This window comes from Panthera tigris, chromosome A1 (genome assembly GCF_018350195.1).
Source record: "Panthera tigris isolate Pti1 chromosome A1, P.tigris_Pti1_mat1.1, whole genome shotgun sequence".
In the NCBI taxonomy this organism is placed as follows: domain Eukaryota; kingdom Metazoa; phylum Chordata; class Mammalia; order Carnivora; family Felidae; genus Panthera; species Panthera tigris.
The window spans coordinates 67,045,463-67,062,755 of record NC_056660.1 but is presented as its reverse complement, the minus strand read 5'-3'; the positions used below and the strand labels follow the sequence as shown (position 1 = coordinate 67,062,755).

At 38.3% G+C, this 17,293-nt stretch overlaps 1 protein-coding gene across 3 annotated transcripts in view; it reads left to right on the top strand.

The window, feature by feature from the left end:
* Positions 1–17,293, top strand: part of UGGT2 (UDP-glucose glycoprotein glucosyltransferase 2) — a 198,263-nt gene that overhangs the window by 20,978 nt on the left and 159,992 nt on the right. For all 3 annotated transcript variants that reach the window (XM_042979427.1, XM_042979424.1, XM_042979435.1), the window contains exons 2-4: positions 622–704; positions 8,912–9,042; positions 9,506–9,618. In XM_042979427.1, the coding sequence (XP_042835361.1) occupies positions 622–704; positions 8,912–9,042; positions 9,506–9,618 (327 nt within the window). The remainder of the gene's footprint in view (positions 1–621; positions 705–8,911; positions 9,043–9,505; positions 9,619–17,293) is intronic.

Below are 17,293 nucleotides of genomic sequence, written 5' to 3'. Positions count from 1 at the left end.
ATGGAGCTGGAGAGTATTATGCTAAGTGAAGTCAATCACAGAAAGACAAATACCCTATGATTTCACTCATGTGGAGTTGAAGAAAACAAACGAACATAGGAGGAACAAAAAGGAAAACCAAGAAACTGACTCTTAACTATAAAGAACAAACTCCTAGTTACCAGAGGGAAGGTGGCTGGGGGGGATGGGTGAAGTAGGTGATGGGGATTAACAGTACACTCACTTCCCATGATGGGCACTGAGTAATGTATAGAATTGTTGAATCACTATATGGTACACCTGAAAGTAATGTAACTATGTGTTGGAATTAAAATAAAAACAAAAAATTATACTTCTCAGTGGTATTTCACATGGAGAAACAAAATAAATCCATTTTTTACTTATAGCTAATGAGGAAAAGCCAAAAGTGATTTCTTGTGCAGTCTTTTCCAGTCATGAATATATGCTTGTCTGTTGAGAATGATATCTGTGTAAGAATCATCCATTTGTTCTCTTCATTAAAATGAAAGTCACTTTAATTTTTGGAGGTCTTTAACCATAAGTTATAATTTGGTTCTAAGGTATAGTTTCTCATTTCATTTCTCATTCCCATCTATTAACTGATTACTTTTATTTTAATAGTGAATTTATGGCAGAAGAAAGTAATGAAAAATTTTGGCAGTTTTTGGAAACTGTACAAGAATTAGCCATTTATAAGCAAACAGGTAGGTAATGTGCATATTATAACTTAAAGGTTTGGATTTATGTGCATACATTAGATATGTCTATTTTTAACATTAAGGGTGAAGTGTAAATGCTTAATTGGGTTAGTAAATCTGAATATTAAATTTGAAAAGATGTTTTCCTATATTCCAAGCATCCATTTCCAAAAAATAAAGGTCTTAACGCTTTATTTTAAGAAAATTCATATAATTGACAGTGTTTGCATATTGTTTTATAATCAAAGAGAAATAGAAATTGTTGAATTATGGCTTTCTTTTTACCTAGATTTATATGAAATAGTATTACTTTTGTATCTAGTAGTGTTGATTTTTTTTTTTTTTTTTTTTTTTTTGCCAAAATACTTGTAAGCTCTTAAAGAGATTTTTTAATACTTGCCTGTAACAAATCAGGTAATCTGTATGCTTTCATTTCACTATCTAGAAGATAGTTACTGATTCCTGCTTTTTAAATATGTACAAATATATATTACAAATGTGTACATACATCTATCTTTAGAATGGGCATGTGTTTATTAATGTATTCTTAGAGGTCAGTAGATTAAAGATAATGAAATTAGGTTTTAGCAGCACAGGTTAAAAGGTTATTTATTAATTATTATAAAGGAAAGCTGTTTTCCTGACTCTACAGAGAATGGAATAAATATTAATGTGGACCCCTCAAGAGCAAATTCTTTAGCCTGGTAGACATGGGGAGAACTTCTTACTATGGAGATTAAATAGTTTAGAGAAAATTTACTATGGTGATTAGTTTATGATTTTGTTCTGGAGTGTAAATGTAAGAGAAACAACAGTTTTGAATATTTTAAGTGTTCGTTTATTGGACTCCTTTTGGCTCAAGTGGCCTTGAATTTCAGCAATTTGATGATTTCATGAGATAGGTTTAAAAAATAGAGCAGACATGCCTTTAGTGATACTTTAAACTGAAATCTTTTCAAACCAAGTAATTTGCTTTTTAAAAAAAACTTATTACTGAAAAGCTTCATTATTATCATTATTTGGGTCACAAGAGATACTGTGCACTGCTTTAGATACTAGGAATACAAAGATGAATAAATGTGATCTATGGTCCCTGGACCCCACAATATTGTGAAGGGGACAACAGAAGAATGTTAAGAGCTTCGCGGGATATGGACGACGTGGAAGTGCATGAAAAAGGGCATGCAGTTATTATTTCAGAGAGAGCAGGGCAGCCTTTCTAGTGGTGAGTGTAGGAGTAGAGTCTGGAAGACAGGGACAGCCAGGTGGTAGGGAAGGAAAGAAAGCAGGAGAGAGGGTGGAATGCACAGAGGAATTTTGACCACTTAGAAGTCAACTTGCAAATCAATGGGAAACTGTCATTGATTGGCTTTGTATTTGCCCTGACAATTTTGGTTTTGGTATTTAAGGTAAAAATAGGCTAGATTAATATGTAAGATTCTGATAGTTTAAAAAAAATCCACCAAATTTTGTGTCTCTCACCTAAGCTCCTAAATGCAACTATCCCAAATCTTTGGTTCTCAGTATGTACCTTATAGCCTTATTCAGTGCCATTTTCCATTGGGGAAGCAATCTGGAAAATTATTTTTACAAATTTTGAACTCTTTAAGTTGCTTATATGTAGCCACATATTTTAGCTAAATGAAATGACATGCGTGGACAATCTGATGGCAGATGATTATTAACAAGTTGGAATATAAGTTTAGGAATATGTAAGCTCTGCTTCAAGCATATAATGTAGGAGGTGTGTATTTCAGGGTTGAACCTGAAAGAAATTCTACTAAATAAGAATTACTAACACTGAAGATATAATTCTGTTAAAATCATTTATAATGGCAAGAATAAAGTGCATAAGCTGCATCATTGCTGATGTTGTTAGGTGTAGGAGAGAATGGCGTATATGAGGAGTTAAATATGTCAACAACTGTCAGATTTACTGAATTTACTTCCAAGATATTATCCTAGAGGAAACATTTTAAATCCCCAGTTACTTGTAATTTTTTAGGTTGTTGAATCTCCATGAGACCCTGTAAATACTCTTTACTGAAGAATAATTCCGGTGATCTACTTGTCTAAAAAAGTTGTAAATGTTGAAGATTTAACATTTCGAATACAGGTGCTATTTCCATGCCATTTAGTGAGAACACGTTACATTATGTGTCAGCAAATTAAGACCTTTTTAAACATTGAATTGCCTGGTTTTGCAACCATTTTAGATGGTTTTGCTACAGAGTTCTATTTTTGTCAATGCTTCAAGATTCAAGTGGCATGATATTAGCTAACCTATGAGTTTTGTGTGGTGAGTTAGAAATGTCAACCAAGGTTTATCTAATTCCAGAGTCCCTATTTATTTTTACTTATGTGTTCCACATAGAAGAAGCTCATTCTCAAAGTCCTTGAAGATTTCTGTGGTTTTTACATAAGTAAAGTTGCTTATGTATTTTAATGGAAAGATTTTCAGAAAATGTTATGACATTTCTAATTCAGTTACTTGTAACTGAGAACTGGGTTTGGATAGGAGGATGATTGCAGTTTGGATGTATCACATTTGAAATGCTTGTCGAATATCCAAGTGAAGATCTCCCATAAGGTGATAGATGACGGAGATTTAGGTGGTAAAAATCTAGGCTAAAGGGTAGGATTTGGGAGTTATCAACATGAAGAGAGCCACTGAAGTTACAGGGAGAAGGTATAGAAGGAGAAGAAAATAAATCCCAAGGGCAGAACCCTGAAGAACATCAATGTTTAAGAACCAACCAGAGGAAGAACTAGAGGATAGAGACTAGAAGTACCCGTAGAGGCAGGTGAAAACCTAGAAAGCACGTTGTCATGCAAGCCAGGAGAATATTGATAAGTGATGGATGTTATCAAATAACATAGATCAAATAATGTGAATATTAAGCTTTTAACAACAGAAAAATTATTGATGACTTAGTAGTTTCACTGGTATAATAACTATGGTAGGTTGAGGTATGAGTTGAGGTTCGAAGCAGAGATAAGTATTGTTAAGTCTTTCAAAATTGCGAAGCATGACAAGATGCTCAACATCCCACTCATCATCAGGGAAATACAAATCAAAACCACAGTGACATATCCCCTCACTCCAGTCAGAATGGCTAAAATTAACAACTTGGGAAGGATGGGTATTGGCAAGGATACAGAGAAAGTGAACCCTCTTGCACTGTTGGTAGGGATGCGAACTGGAAAATGGAATGGAGATTCCTCAAAAAGTTAAAAACTGGGGCACCTGGGTGGCTCAGTCAGTTAAGTCTCTTCATCTCTCTGTAATCTAAGTCTGTCTCATCATCTCAGCTCAGGTCTTGATAATCAGGGTTGTGAGTTCAAGCCCCATGCTGGGCTCCATTCTGGATGTGAAGCCTACTGGGGGTGGGGGGAGATTAAAAATAGAACTACCTTGTGATCCTGTAACTGCACTACTAGGTGTTTACCCAAAGAATACAAAAATACTAATTTGAAGGGGCACATGCACCCCAATGTTTATAGCAACATTATCAACAATAGCCAAATTATGGAAAGAGCCCAAATGTCCATCAACTGACAAATGGATAAAGATGTGTGTGTGTGTGTGCGCGCGCGCACACACACACACACACACACACACACACACACACACACAGGAATATTAGCCATAAAAAAGAATGAAATCCTGTCCTTTTCAATGACCTGTCCTTGACAGGTCCTTGACAATCTTGTCCTTTTCAATGACCAATAGAGCTAGAGAGTATTATGCTAAATCAGTAAGTCAGAAAAGGACAAATACCATATGATTTCACTCATGTGGAATTTAAGAAAACAAACAAACATAGGGGAAACAAAAAGGAAAACCAAGAAACAGACTCAACTACAGAGTTACCAGGGGGTAGGTGAGTGGAGGGATGGGTTAAATAGGTGATGGGGATTAAGAAATGCACTCGTGATGAACACCGGGTATTGTATATCTAAGTGTTCAATTGCTAAATTCTACCCCTGGGTGGGTGGGGGGGGGGAGGTGGGGAAGATTGTGAAGCAAATAAGATGAATCAGTAGCAGCCTATGGAGGCTGCTGCTTTCTCCCCCGCAAAGGTGAGAGTAATTTATGTATATTAAATGCCAATAGGCAAAAATCAAGTAAAACATGAGGCTGGAAAAAGAGGAAGGATATTGAGAGGGCCAAGTTGTTATTAGCAGGTTGGTTGGTAAGTCTGGATTCAGTGATTTTAAAACTTCAGCTGAAGTAGTCCAACACCTCCATCTCACGATTGAGATGATGGTGCAAGTTAAGCCTAAATAACAGATGCTTACTTTCTATAAACCCCTGACCCCTACCTACATCCATCTCTACCTTAGAGACCTTGACAGTGACCAGTGACAAAACTTGATCTCAGTTGACAGGCACTACTGACGTTTGTTTCTGTTGACGATTTTCCCTGTTTTCATGAAGGACTGATCCCTGTTCGATTGATATAGTCTTAGTTATGTTATTATATTAACTTTGGCTATTTTTCTGTTGGCCCTGCAGCTGTTATGTCTTTTTTAAGATCATTTCTCTAATCTGTACTGCTTTTACTGTTGAAGGTGAGTCTTACTTGTGTTACTTTTTTATTCTTGAGGGAAGCTAACCATAACTTCCTGAGAAATCCCTTATAGTTTGTTAAAGAAGTAGGAATGAATGTGCACACCTATTCTAGAACTCTTTAAAAGTACTATATTGGGAAAGTATCATGGCCTAGAATGAAGAGACTTCCTCATTTTTTAAATACTCCAGAAATTTATTGAAGGCCTATTTTATGTGCCAGGAGCAGAAAGGTACAATTGAAAGCCTAGAAAAGATTCCTGCATTCTCAGCTTATAGCTTAATGGAAGGACAGCATTATTAAGTTACAAATAATTTTTAATTACAGTTTTGAGAATTGACCTAGAGATTGTATGGCCCTGTCAGAGTGTATGACAGGATCTGGGCTGGGAGGTCAGAGAAAACTCTTTCCACAACAGTGGCATTTAAGCCAAGGTGTGCTAATAGGAGTTGGCTGAACATGCACTGCCTACCCTCCTGCATTTCAAACGGAAGGAACATCGTGTGAAGGCCCTGAGTGATTAGCCCCCTCTAGCTCTGGGCATTGTGTCTTGGTCCCCCATAAGCAGTAGTGAGCTGGCTAGCAATCCTTTCTTCCCCTTACTGCCATCTGATTTTGTCCGCCAGTATTCTTAGTCTTTATCTTTGTATTCTTAAGTATACATAAACTTCGACTACGTGCTCTGTTGGCTTCGGTGATATTCTTTCATTCCCAGATAATATTTGTGAGGAATCTCCAACCTTATGTTACTTTCCACTTAATTTCCCTTTTGTGGCAGTTTTGCTGGTTGTGTGCTTTTCTGTGTCACCGGAGCGTGCAGCGTTGACCTAGTCTTCTGTAAACCTCCACTCCTTCAGTTATTCTTGTTCTAGTTAAGTATATTCAGAGCTCACCCTCAAACTTGATGCTGCATTTCCTCCAATTATTTCTTGGTTATGTGAAGTTTGCTGCCTAGTTGATGCCTCATGAATAACTCCTAGGAATGATGACCTTGAGTTCTTCACATGCATGACTATATACGTGTGTGTGCATTTTGTACTTCAGGTTTTTAACTTTAAGGTCCTATAGTTTTACTGGAAAGTGCTGCAGTGCTAACCATTCTGAGTCTTCATTCTTAGGTATATAGATTCATTGTTCCTCTTTAATTCTGGACAGTTTTCTTGAATTATGGGGTTTCGTATCGTCATTGTTGTTCGTTCTGTTCTATTCCCCTGATTCTCTGTTGGGGATATAATTATACATACTATAGGTCTCCTTGGCCTGACTTCTGTATCTGTCATTTACTCAGATCTTTTTTTCATTTTCTCCTCCTTTATTTCTGATTCATTGTCAGTTCACCTTTCCCCTGCATTTGGTATTTCTGTTTTTCCCAATTCTTTTTACTTTGGTGTTACCTCTAGTTTAGTCTGTATTTTATGGTATTCTTTCTCGTTCTTTCCTCCATTCTTTCAGTACAATTTTCATATCCCCCTGTATTTTAGTTCTCTCACTCTTGAGCTTTTTACCCAGAGCTGTAAGGGGGTTGAGGTTTTCTTTTTATCTTACTTGCAAGCCAAAAACTTAGCTTCCCACAGTTTCAAGGATCAGACATGAGACATGAGACTTCTGGATCCGAGCCGAAAGACTTTATAACTGACCAAGGGAAATCTCCCCAGTCGTCCACAGCTTTCTCTTATCAGCCAGGACCCATCACAGTAATTCTTGAGACTTACTACTGGCCTTTCGAAAGGATCTGTGATTGGCACGATAGACCATATGAACTATTGAATCATAAGTTGGTTGTAATTCTGCATTACGTACTCCACCCTGTCCTCTGCTTGGCAAGCAAAAGTTCTAATGCGTTTCCGGCCTTCTGTCCGTACTGGTAACAGATTTCCTTCCTTTTTCACTCCATGTAGATATGCGTGTCTGTACCTATTGTCTGATGAAGGTCAGACCTTACCTCATCCAAGATAGGTCTTTGTACTTGTCATAGTAGGTTGGACTTGAAGCTGACAGAACCACTGGTAGGGAAGTCCCCTTGCATGGAAGAGAGTTAACCACTAAGACCTGATTAGGGGAAATTTTTGAATGTACTGCCCAGTTCTTGAACTGTAATCTCTTATTTTCTTTTCAATAATAGGCAAAGTAGAGGACCACTTTTTGCCTGATTGACCATACTATTTTGTCAGTATGTTCACTATCAATTAACAAGGACTTCTTCTAATCCTGTCAGTTTGACCCATGGAGCTGGGTCTTTTCTCCTCCAAAAATCCATGTTTCTGTCAGCAATCCATCTCTGATCTGTCACGTACTGTGAAGGATCTGAGATTTTACCATTTCCAAGCTAACAGATTAGTTTCGTGGATACTGACAGAAGACCTGAAACCCTGGACGAGAGGCAAAGGGCTTTATTACTCAAAGAAAAAGCAGTACCCACCATGTCCACATTATTTGTGCTGGCTCCCTGAACCCCAGTTCCCATAGAGCAACATAGAAGTCAAGATGGCACCTGTACCATGAATGGGTTGAGTTAAGGAGAGGAACCAAGCAAGGGTTAAGAGCCCAGTGCCTTTGAGCAAGCAGTAACTACTGTAGCAGTCAGCAAACACCCTCACCACCCCCAGAGTTTCTCCATTCAGACAGTACCCTTTCCTCCTCCCCCAGGAGGGTGTCTGTAGTTGCACATTCCTTTTGTCCTCCCTTTTCACATCTGGGAACTGTGAGTGAAGATCTGGGTCTGCCCCAGCTCAGCTCTTTTAATGAAGTTTCCATCAATTGATAGCTTAATGCCAAGGAGTAAAGGAGAGAAGACATGACCAGGGAATGTCTAGGGGCCAGTTTATGGGTGTCTGCGCCAGTTGGCTCCTGAGCTGCTGTGCTGTTACCTTACCATCTCTGGCTGACACAGTGGCAACAATGCAGATGATAAGTACACCTCAGGTGGTGTAGAGAAAAGAAAAGGGCAAAAATATAGTTCTTTCCCTGGTTATTCCAAGAGTGTCACCAGGCCCTCTGTAGCTCTCAGCTTCTGTTCTCCTTGGCCCTCTCCATCAGAATAATCTGTCTCCCCTGGGGTGTCAGAGTTCTTAAATTCTAGGATTCATCCTCCTCTTTGGTGTCTTCAGGATCTTTGGAGATGGGTTTAGAGGAAACCAGCTTCAGGTTATTCTATACAAGAAGACCTTTCTCTTCTTTAAGGTCTGTTTCAAATTCTGTCTCCTAAAGTATTCTGGACATACTAATTGCATTTGGCTATGTGCACTAAATCTGAGTAGAATTTATTTATACATGTCATTTAAAATTTATTAACGATCATATTCTTCAATTTTTGCGTGCTGTTCATAGTCTCCTCTTAAATGATAAGTAGAGCCTGTATCTTTTCCTTGTTATTATAACTCCATAACCTTGGAGTGAATTGATCTGATATGCTGGCATCTTCCAAATAGATTGACAATATTATTTTTACCTGGACTTACATTGATTGTACCTCACTGGAAGATCCAAATGAAGTTAATAAAACAGATCTTGATTTTCCACTTTTCTCTAACCCCAGCCATAACCAAACTTAAGAAATGATTGTATATTAGTTTTACAGTAGAGGTGTGCCAATGTATTGAAAATGAAATGACGTCCTTTTATTTTGAATTTTTTTTATAGAATCTGCTTATTCTTATTACAATTTAATCCTGAAGAAAGCTGGACAATTCTTAGACAATTTACATATCAATCTCCTAAAGTTTGCTTTTTCTATAAGGGCATACTCACCTACTATTCAGATGTTTCAACAGGTACGTAAAAATACCCAAACTATAATTGACAAAGAGGCATGCTGGTAGTATACATAAATCTATCTTAATGTGAGTATCTTTGGTTCCAAAGAATCTACAAACTTACAATACCTGGTTCCGTAGCCTATCATTGATTATATTATCATTGTTATTGATTGTAATTGAATATATTATATAATTTTATAGTTCTGTGGAATAAGGAGATTATGAGGACAAATCATTATTGACATGAACAGTAATGAAAGTTTTAATTTGGAATTTTTTCAATAACTTTGAAGCATGTATTTCCTACTATGAAGTTGATTTTGTTAAAGTATTTGATTCTGCGTGTAGATATTTTTTTACTTAGAGCAATAACTTGATAGTAGTTGATGAGTTATTTTAATCAAAGGAATGCATGAGTTTTAAAGATTATATTGTAATTATCAACTACTGTAGCTAAATATAATCTTTGAAATCTTAGATTGCAGCTGATGAGCCCCCGCCAGATGGTTGTGATGCATTTGTGGTTATCCATAAAAAACACACCTGTAAAATTAATGAGATTAAAAAGCTGCTGAAGAAGGCTACTTCAAGGTAAGTTAATAATAGCCTTTAGTGAAAGGTATGGTTTATAAAAATAGATGAGGGTTGAAATAGAAATTTCTTATAATAAGCAATGTCTTCATTATTAAAAATTTGTATTAAAGCATGTACTCTGGATTGAAAAAACTGAATGGGCTGGTAGTTAAGTCCTTTCAGTATTTTGTCTCAATTAGCTTTTGATTTTAGAATATAAATTATATCAAAATACCATAAAATACATGAAATATGTTTTATATAATCATAAAATGTTTTCTCAAACATGCAAAATTGTGTATTTATTTTGCTTCTCTTTATTTTTTAAGTTTATTTGTTTTGAGAGAGAGAGAGAGAGAGAGAGAGAGAGAGAGAGAATATGAATCCCAATGTGGGGCTCGATCCCATGACCCTGGGATCATGACCTGATCCTAAATTGAGTCGGAAGGAAGCCCAACCTACTAAGTCACCCAGGTGACCCTGGCCTCCATCTCTTTAAGCTGAATGTATAACCTGGGAATAAAAAATTAATAATACAACAATACAGAGTATAGAGTTGCATTGTTATAATGTATTATTCAAAACTTTATTTATTTTTTTACTTCTACATATTTAATACAAAAGGATATGGATAGTCAGAAGGAAATTATTAATTTATTTGTACCAGTGTGTGTTTTAGTGCCTGATTTATCTGTACTTTCAAAAGTATTAAAGTTGTTTCTCTAACTTTGAAAGAGCTATTTATATGTTAAACAGTAATATAGATATAGTAATTCATATCAGTACTTCCCTTAGTTGTTGGAAACCTTTTAAAATATTTGCTTATATTTTGTATTAATTTTAATGTACAGAAGTCTTTTTATTTTTATGTAGGCAAATTTTGTGTGTGTGGGTGTGTGTGTTTATAGTTTTTCCAAACATGCATGAGAGATGTTACTAAATTTTACAGTTGCTTTCCTAAAATTTTTCCTTTCATTTTACCTTAAACTTTTAATCCATTAATTTTAAACTTTTAATTCATGTAATTTATTATTATCAAAGGTAAGGAGCCAGATCTTTTTCCCTTCAGATGGCTAGTCAATTAAATATTCATTATATTTGTTATGCTCTATGACATAGCTACTCTGTATATTGCCTGTTTCTTATAGCAATGCCATGCTGTTTTAGTATTTGTTTTAAAATATATTCTGATACCTAATGATACAATTTCATTGCTACTTTATTTCCTCCAAATTTTTTATAGTTCTATGCATTTTTTGATGCTTTCAAATTAACACTAGAGTCCCTTTTCTCCTGCAAAAATTATCATTGGTAGGATTTTAATCAGAATTATGAGGGGTTCCTGGGTGGCTCAGTCAGTTAAGCATCTGAATCTTGATTTCAGCTCAGGTCATGATCTCACAGTTCCTGGGACTGAGCCTCACATCAGGCTCCACACTGACAGCATGGAGCCTGCTTTGGATTCATTCCCCCCTCTCTCTCTCTCTCTCTCTCTCTCTCTCTCTCTCTCTCTCTCTCTCTGCCTCTCATTCTCTCTCTCAAAATAAATTAAAAAAAAAAATTGAATCTTTATTATACTGGGTCTCGCAACAGATGACATGGTATGTCTTCTATTCATACTGTCTTTTAAAATGTTAACGTTTTGTAGTAATCTGTGTTTTTTAAATCAGACATAGTGGGGTGCCTGGGTGACTCAGTCGGTTAAGCATCTGACTCTTGGTTTTGGCTCAGGTCAGGATCTCATCATTTGTGGGATTGAGCCCCAAATGGGGCTCCATTGCTGACAGCGTGGAGTCCGCTTAGGATTCTCCCTCTCCCTCCCTCTCCCTCCCTCTCCCTCCCTCTCCCTCCCTCTCCCTCCCTCTCCCTCCCTCTCCCTCCCTCTCCCTCCCTCTCCCTCCCTCTCCCTCCCTCTCCCTCCCTCTCCCTCCCTCTCCCTCCCTCTCCCTCCCTCTCCCTCCCTCCCCCTCCCTCCCCCTCCCTCCCCCTCCCCCCCTCCCCTCCCCCTCTCTCTCCCTCCCCTCCCCCTCTCTCTCTTGCATGCATGTTCTCTCAAAATAAAATTTTTTTAAATGTAAATTTTTTTAAATCTATTGAGATGAATACAAAGTTTTTCTCATTGGACATACTGTGTATTATGGTAATGTTAAAATATTATACTATCTTTGCATTTGTTAATGGTGTGAGATTATCTTAATTTCTCTTAAGATTGCTTATGTTTTCATTAAGATTCATGCTTCTTTTTTAATAGATGAGATTAGATTAGCTATTATTTAAATTATTAACGCCATCTTTTTATTTTTTGGAGAGAGCGAGCAGGAGAGAGGGGCAGTGGGAGAGAGAGAGAATCTTAAGCAGCAGGCTCCACATTCAGCACAGAGCCCAACACAGGGCTCAATTCCATGATCCTGGGATCATGACCTAAGCTAAAATCCAGAGTTAGGTGCTCAACCAACTGAGCCACTGAGGCTAATGCCACCTTTTTTTTTTTTTTTTTTTTTTTTAAATCATTCTAGCTTCATATAGTATATTAGACAACTTACCATGTTATTTTTGTAAATTCTGGTATTCTTTTACATATAAATATCATTGAAAATAAGTATACCATAGAAATTACCAATTCCTTTTAAAAAATACAGCAATTTATTTCTCAAAGGAGTTTGATCCAGGTGTTTAGTACTCTTATGCAAGTTTTAGATCCCTTAGCTTCTGTGGAAAGTACCCTGTGCTGTGTTTTAGGGGTCCAGCACTGAATTTTGTTCTGTTTTTATTATTTAAGTATAGTTGATATACAACATTGTCTTTTAATTTCAGGTGCACCACGTGGTAATTTAACAATTCTGTCCATCATGCAGTGCTCACCATGAGAAGTGTGGTTACCCTCTGTCACCACGCAGCATTATTATAACATTATTGGCTATATTCCTTCTGCTGTACTTTTCATCTCCATGACTGACTTATTTTATAACTAGAAGTTTGAACCTCTTCATCCCCTTCACCTATTTTGCCCATCCCCCCTACTCTTCTCCTGTGGCCCCCAGTTTGTTCTGTGTATTTATCAATCTGTTTCTGGTTGTTTTGTTTTGTTTTGTTTTGTTTTGTTTTTTGATTCCATATATAACTGAAATCATATGGTATTTGTCTTTTTCTTATTTCACTTAATACCCACTAGGTCCATCTCTGTTGTCACAAATGGCAGAATCTTCAATTCCTTTATAGCTTTATAACACTAACTGGGGAAATTGTCAGCCCTCATGCATTTTTTTTCTTTTCCTAGTGCATTTTTAAGCATAATTTTTGGTAACTTTCAACATTCTTAATTTTTGATGACTGACTTGATAATTTTCTTAAATAGTCAATATTTAAATATTAAACGTAAAGTTAAATTAAGATTAAGAAAAATATTAGCATCAAGCATTTGGGAGAGGCAGTCTGCAGTGGGCCCTCTGAGTCCTTGCATGTTCTTGGTCTGACCAGTAGAAAGTGGCTCTTTACTCGAGCCATTTCTCAGGGTTGTGTTTACAGCAGGCAACCTGGAGGAATGAAGTGATTTTTTTTCCTTTTGGAAAGAAGAGCAGGCTTCTTTACTGCTTGGTATAAAATAGTAGTTCACCAATTAGTGTCCCTCAGCTATAACATATACCCTCTATTTGTGTAGTATCTATCCATTTAGGTCCATATTTCACAGGGGAGGGGCAGAGAGAGAGAGGGACACACAGAATCCAAAGCAGGCTCTAGGCTCTGAGCCATCAACACAGAGCCCAATGCAGGGCTTGAACTCGTGAACCGTGAGATCATGACCTGAGTTGAAGTTGGATGCTTAACCGACTGAGCCACGCAGGCACCCCAGTTCTTGACCATTTTTGGAAGTAGGGTAGGAGGTTGACAGACTATGGCTTTCCGGGAAAGGAAGGGCAAGGTCCCCATGGTTTGGTGAAGACAAAAGCTCAACACTTTTTTTTTTTTTTTTTTTTTTTTTTTTTCCTACTGCTCCTCTCTCTCCCTCTGCCATTTTGTACTCTCTGTGTTCCTGGCTTGGTGATAGCAGTTTTCTGATAACTTGCTGTAGCCCCTGCCACGACTCCTTGATATGTGTTCCTCCAGGAAGAGGCACCCAAACTCAACTGATGGGGTTTCGAAGGTGTTCACAATGGGCAAGAGTTTAGAATGATCTCCAGACCAATTCAGTGAAGTTTTATTGTTTTAGCTTCCATGAGTGAATAGCAACTGGTACTGATATTGTATATGTTTATACGGTGAATGCTCATGAAGTCTCCAGGGAGATACTCATTCAGGGACTGCCACATGTACTGTCTGTTCCCAGGTGAATAAAACCTAGAATCCCAAGGGGAGAAAGTTGAACTACAATCCCAACTTGAATAACTGAGTGGCTGCTGGAATTCCCAGAGGCAGTTTCGAGTACAGCAGCGCCACCTACCTGACTCAGCCACCAAGTGTAACCCTTTTTCAAAAGCAGCTCTTAGTAAGAGCTCTTACTGAACATGAAGACCTGACCCAGGGAAGTCTCATGACTCTGACATCTGATGTTTACATTTTGGCATAGGTCAAGTAGGATTCAGTGACTAATGAGTTAGATGGACTCCACAAGTCTCTCTGGTCAGTTGAAAATGGTATATTCAAGAGCATAGTTGTCTTGCTCTTAGCATGATCTTAGATTTACATGAAAAAGTGGTAGCTGCCCTTGGGGACAAACCATGTGCCCCATTCCACTACCTCAAGTGAAGTTTCTTGGCTCAGTGGAGCTCTCAGTCCACAGTGGTTTTTCCTTAATGCCTGGACTAAGTTACTGGTCTGTTCAGCTAAGTTAAAGCTGGATGTATCTTTTTTTTTTTTTTTTTTTTTTTTTTAATATTTGAGAGAGACAGACAGCATGTGAGCAGGGGAGGGGCAGAGAGAGATAGAGACAAAGAATCTGAAGCAGGCTCCAGGCTCTGAGCTGTCAGCACAGAGCCTGATGTGGGGCTCGAACCCATGAACCGCAAGATCATGACCTGAGCCGAAGTCGGACGCTTAACCGACTGAGCCCCCCACCAGGCGCTCCAAAACTGGTGATGTCAGCAGTCTGCTGCTGCTGTTGTTCAGTCAGGCCCCAGCTATGTAACACCAACAGCAGATGTGTTCATTCAGTGGGCAGAGTTCAAGGCAGTCCTCTTACCTCTGACCCCTTGATGAAATTTGGTACACTTATACTGACTCTTGGGCTGTTGCCAGAGGCCTACCTGTCTGGTCTGCCAGTTGGGGGACTACCAACCGGCAAAGCATAGGCACCCCTCTTTGGGGCTGTATTCTGCGAGAATAAATCACAGCTTCCCATCTGCCAGTCTGAGTAGATACACACGGTGTTAGACCCATTCTTTTAGTCTGAGTCAAGTTAAGCTGCTTACCACTTAAAACATAACAATGTACTAGCCAAAAAAAGGTAGAATGATTTTTTTCCCTACCTCCTGATCAAAGATCTGTGCTGTGGATCTGCCCTAGAATTTGACAGATGTTATATTAAAACGTGCTTATGTGTTTGAGAGAAGGTGACAGGAATCCTTGGCATCCTAGGTAAGTATGATTTTTCTCCTCCCTGTCCCCAACAGGGAAATAAAACTATTAAGGAGGTTTTTTGTCTCTTGTTTTTTTGAAATTGGGATGATAAAAATGCCACATAGGAAAGAACGGTGTGGCACCTGGGGGACTTGGTCAGTTCAGCATCTGACTCTTGGGTTTGGCTCAGGTCATGATCTCGTGGTTCGTGGGATCGAGCCCCGTCTCAGGTTCCACACTGATGACATGGAGCCTGTTTAGGATTCTCTTTCTCCTTCTCTCTCTGCCCCTCCCTCACACTCACACTCACTCACTCTCTCTCTCTCTCTCTCTCTCTCTCTCTCAAAAATTAACTTAGCATAGTTCCTGTTTTTAATTTTTTGTTTTTATGATTTAAAAATGGAAAAAATAAACCAAGGGTTTAGCTCAAGGCATAAGAAAATAACATGAATGCAAAGGTAATAGAATTTTTCCTTTTCTGTTGTTACTAATCAGTCATTTCTTTAAAGAAAAACTAAAAATCTAACCCAGAAAACATGAAAGAAAATGAAAACTGAAGAAAATTTAGGGATGAGAAACATCTACAGAGGGGAAAAAGTATGTTACCGACATACTTTATGTGTATATATGTATGTATGTGTGTGTGTATGTGTGTGTGTATGTATATGTGTGTGTATAGGTAGAGATATAGATGTAGGTATATGTATGTTATTTGCTTAAATAAGAAAACAACCACTGTGGATGAATATTGATAGTGTGTCCTGAACCAAGGATTATGTGCCTAAGATTCACAAAAAGAAAAGTGTGTTAACCTAATGCTATAAATAGCTTCTCTCAGGCTGTGGAATTGATTTGGCCCTACCTACAAGCTGATAAGCTTGCCTCTGGCTGTTTCATGGATTCTGACCAAAGACAGGAGGCTCTTCGACAGAAACAAAGAACTATTCATGGACACAATGGCCATGCATTAGCATATGGTTAGCACCAGTTCCCAGGGCTCCACATATCCCCGGGGTGAAAATGGACCCACAAGAATACTACACAAGCGGTGGGTAGGTCGTAGCTGAAGGACACAGAGCTGGGGGAGCTTTATCGCTTATAACAAGCAGTAAGCAACCTGCTGTTTGTCCCAGAGTGAGATGCTAACATACCCCTCAAAGTTACTTGCTGCGAACCCTGAGAAATGGCCTGTCAGTCTTTCAGTCTTGACATAGCCAGAAGGACAGTCAAGGGCCCTGGCAGAGTGCCTCTCCCAACAATCCATCCCTTGGCCTGGCAAATTCTTGACCAAACTCATTATTTTTATGAGCGATTCTGTTGTCTCTTAAAGTGTTTAGTTAAGGCTACTGTCAACAGGACTCCAAGTGGCAGGATGAGGTCCATCTGCAGGTTTAGCCTCAGCCATGCCCGCGGGGTTCCAGGTTCAGCCAACTCTGAATAAGTCCCAAGGGGCCTAGTATGTCCTCTTTTGGACAGATGGGATGTAGTCTAACGTCAGTCTTTCATCGCTTACAACCTGTACGAGGGAGTTTATATCTACCTGATCTTTGCTGGCACTGCACATATTCACTGGGGACGATAAAAGTGTCAAAAAAGCAATCCCCATCCCCAGTGGAAACCTGTGCCCACTTTTCCCAAATACATTAAACCTAAAAGTGGCACATGTCACTCCAGTTCCAAGATTGTTAAACTTGCACCTTGTAGCTGCGGCGTCAGTCTTCATACATGGCCTAAGCCAAGGCTTCTCCGGGCACAGAAGTACAGGGAATTGCATGATTAATATTCAGATGAAATTTTTCCAGTCTTCATATTCATACATGAATTTGGGGTGGGGGGGATCTACAGTCGGGAGATTTTTGTCTCTGGAAAATCTGTTCCCTTTCTTCTAGTTTTTATTTTCAACCTAAAGATTTATCTACGAGCATTGTTTCATTAGCAGCCTTTCCAATTACTAACAATAGCAAATTATTTGAAAGAATTATCTTTCAGACTAATATTAAAATGTAAGGTATCCATTTGACTTAGTGCCATTTGAGTTCCAAGGTATCAGTGAAAATAAATGATGTTAATAATTTCATCTAGTTTGATTCCTTTTTAGTTTTTAAATGTGACGTGTGGGTTTAGTATTTTTTTGGTGTGT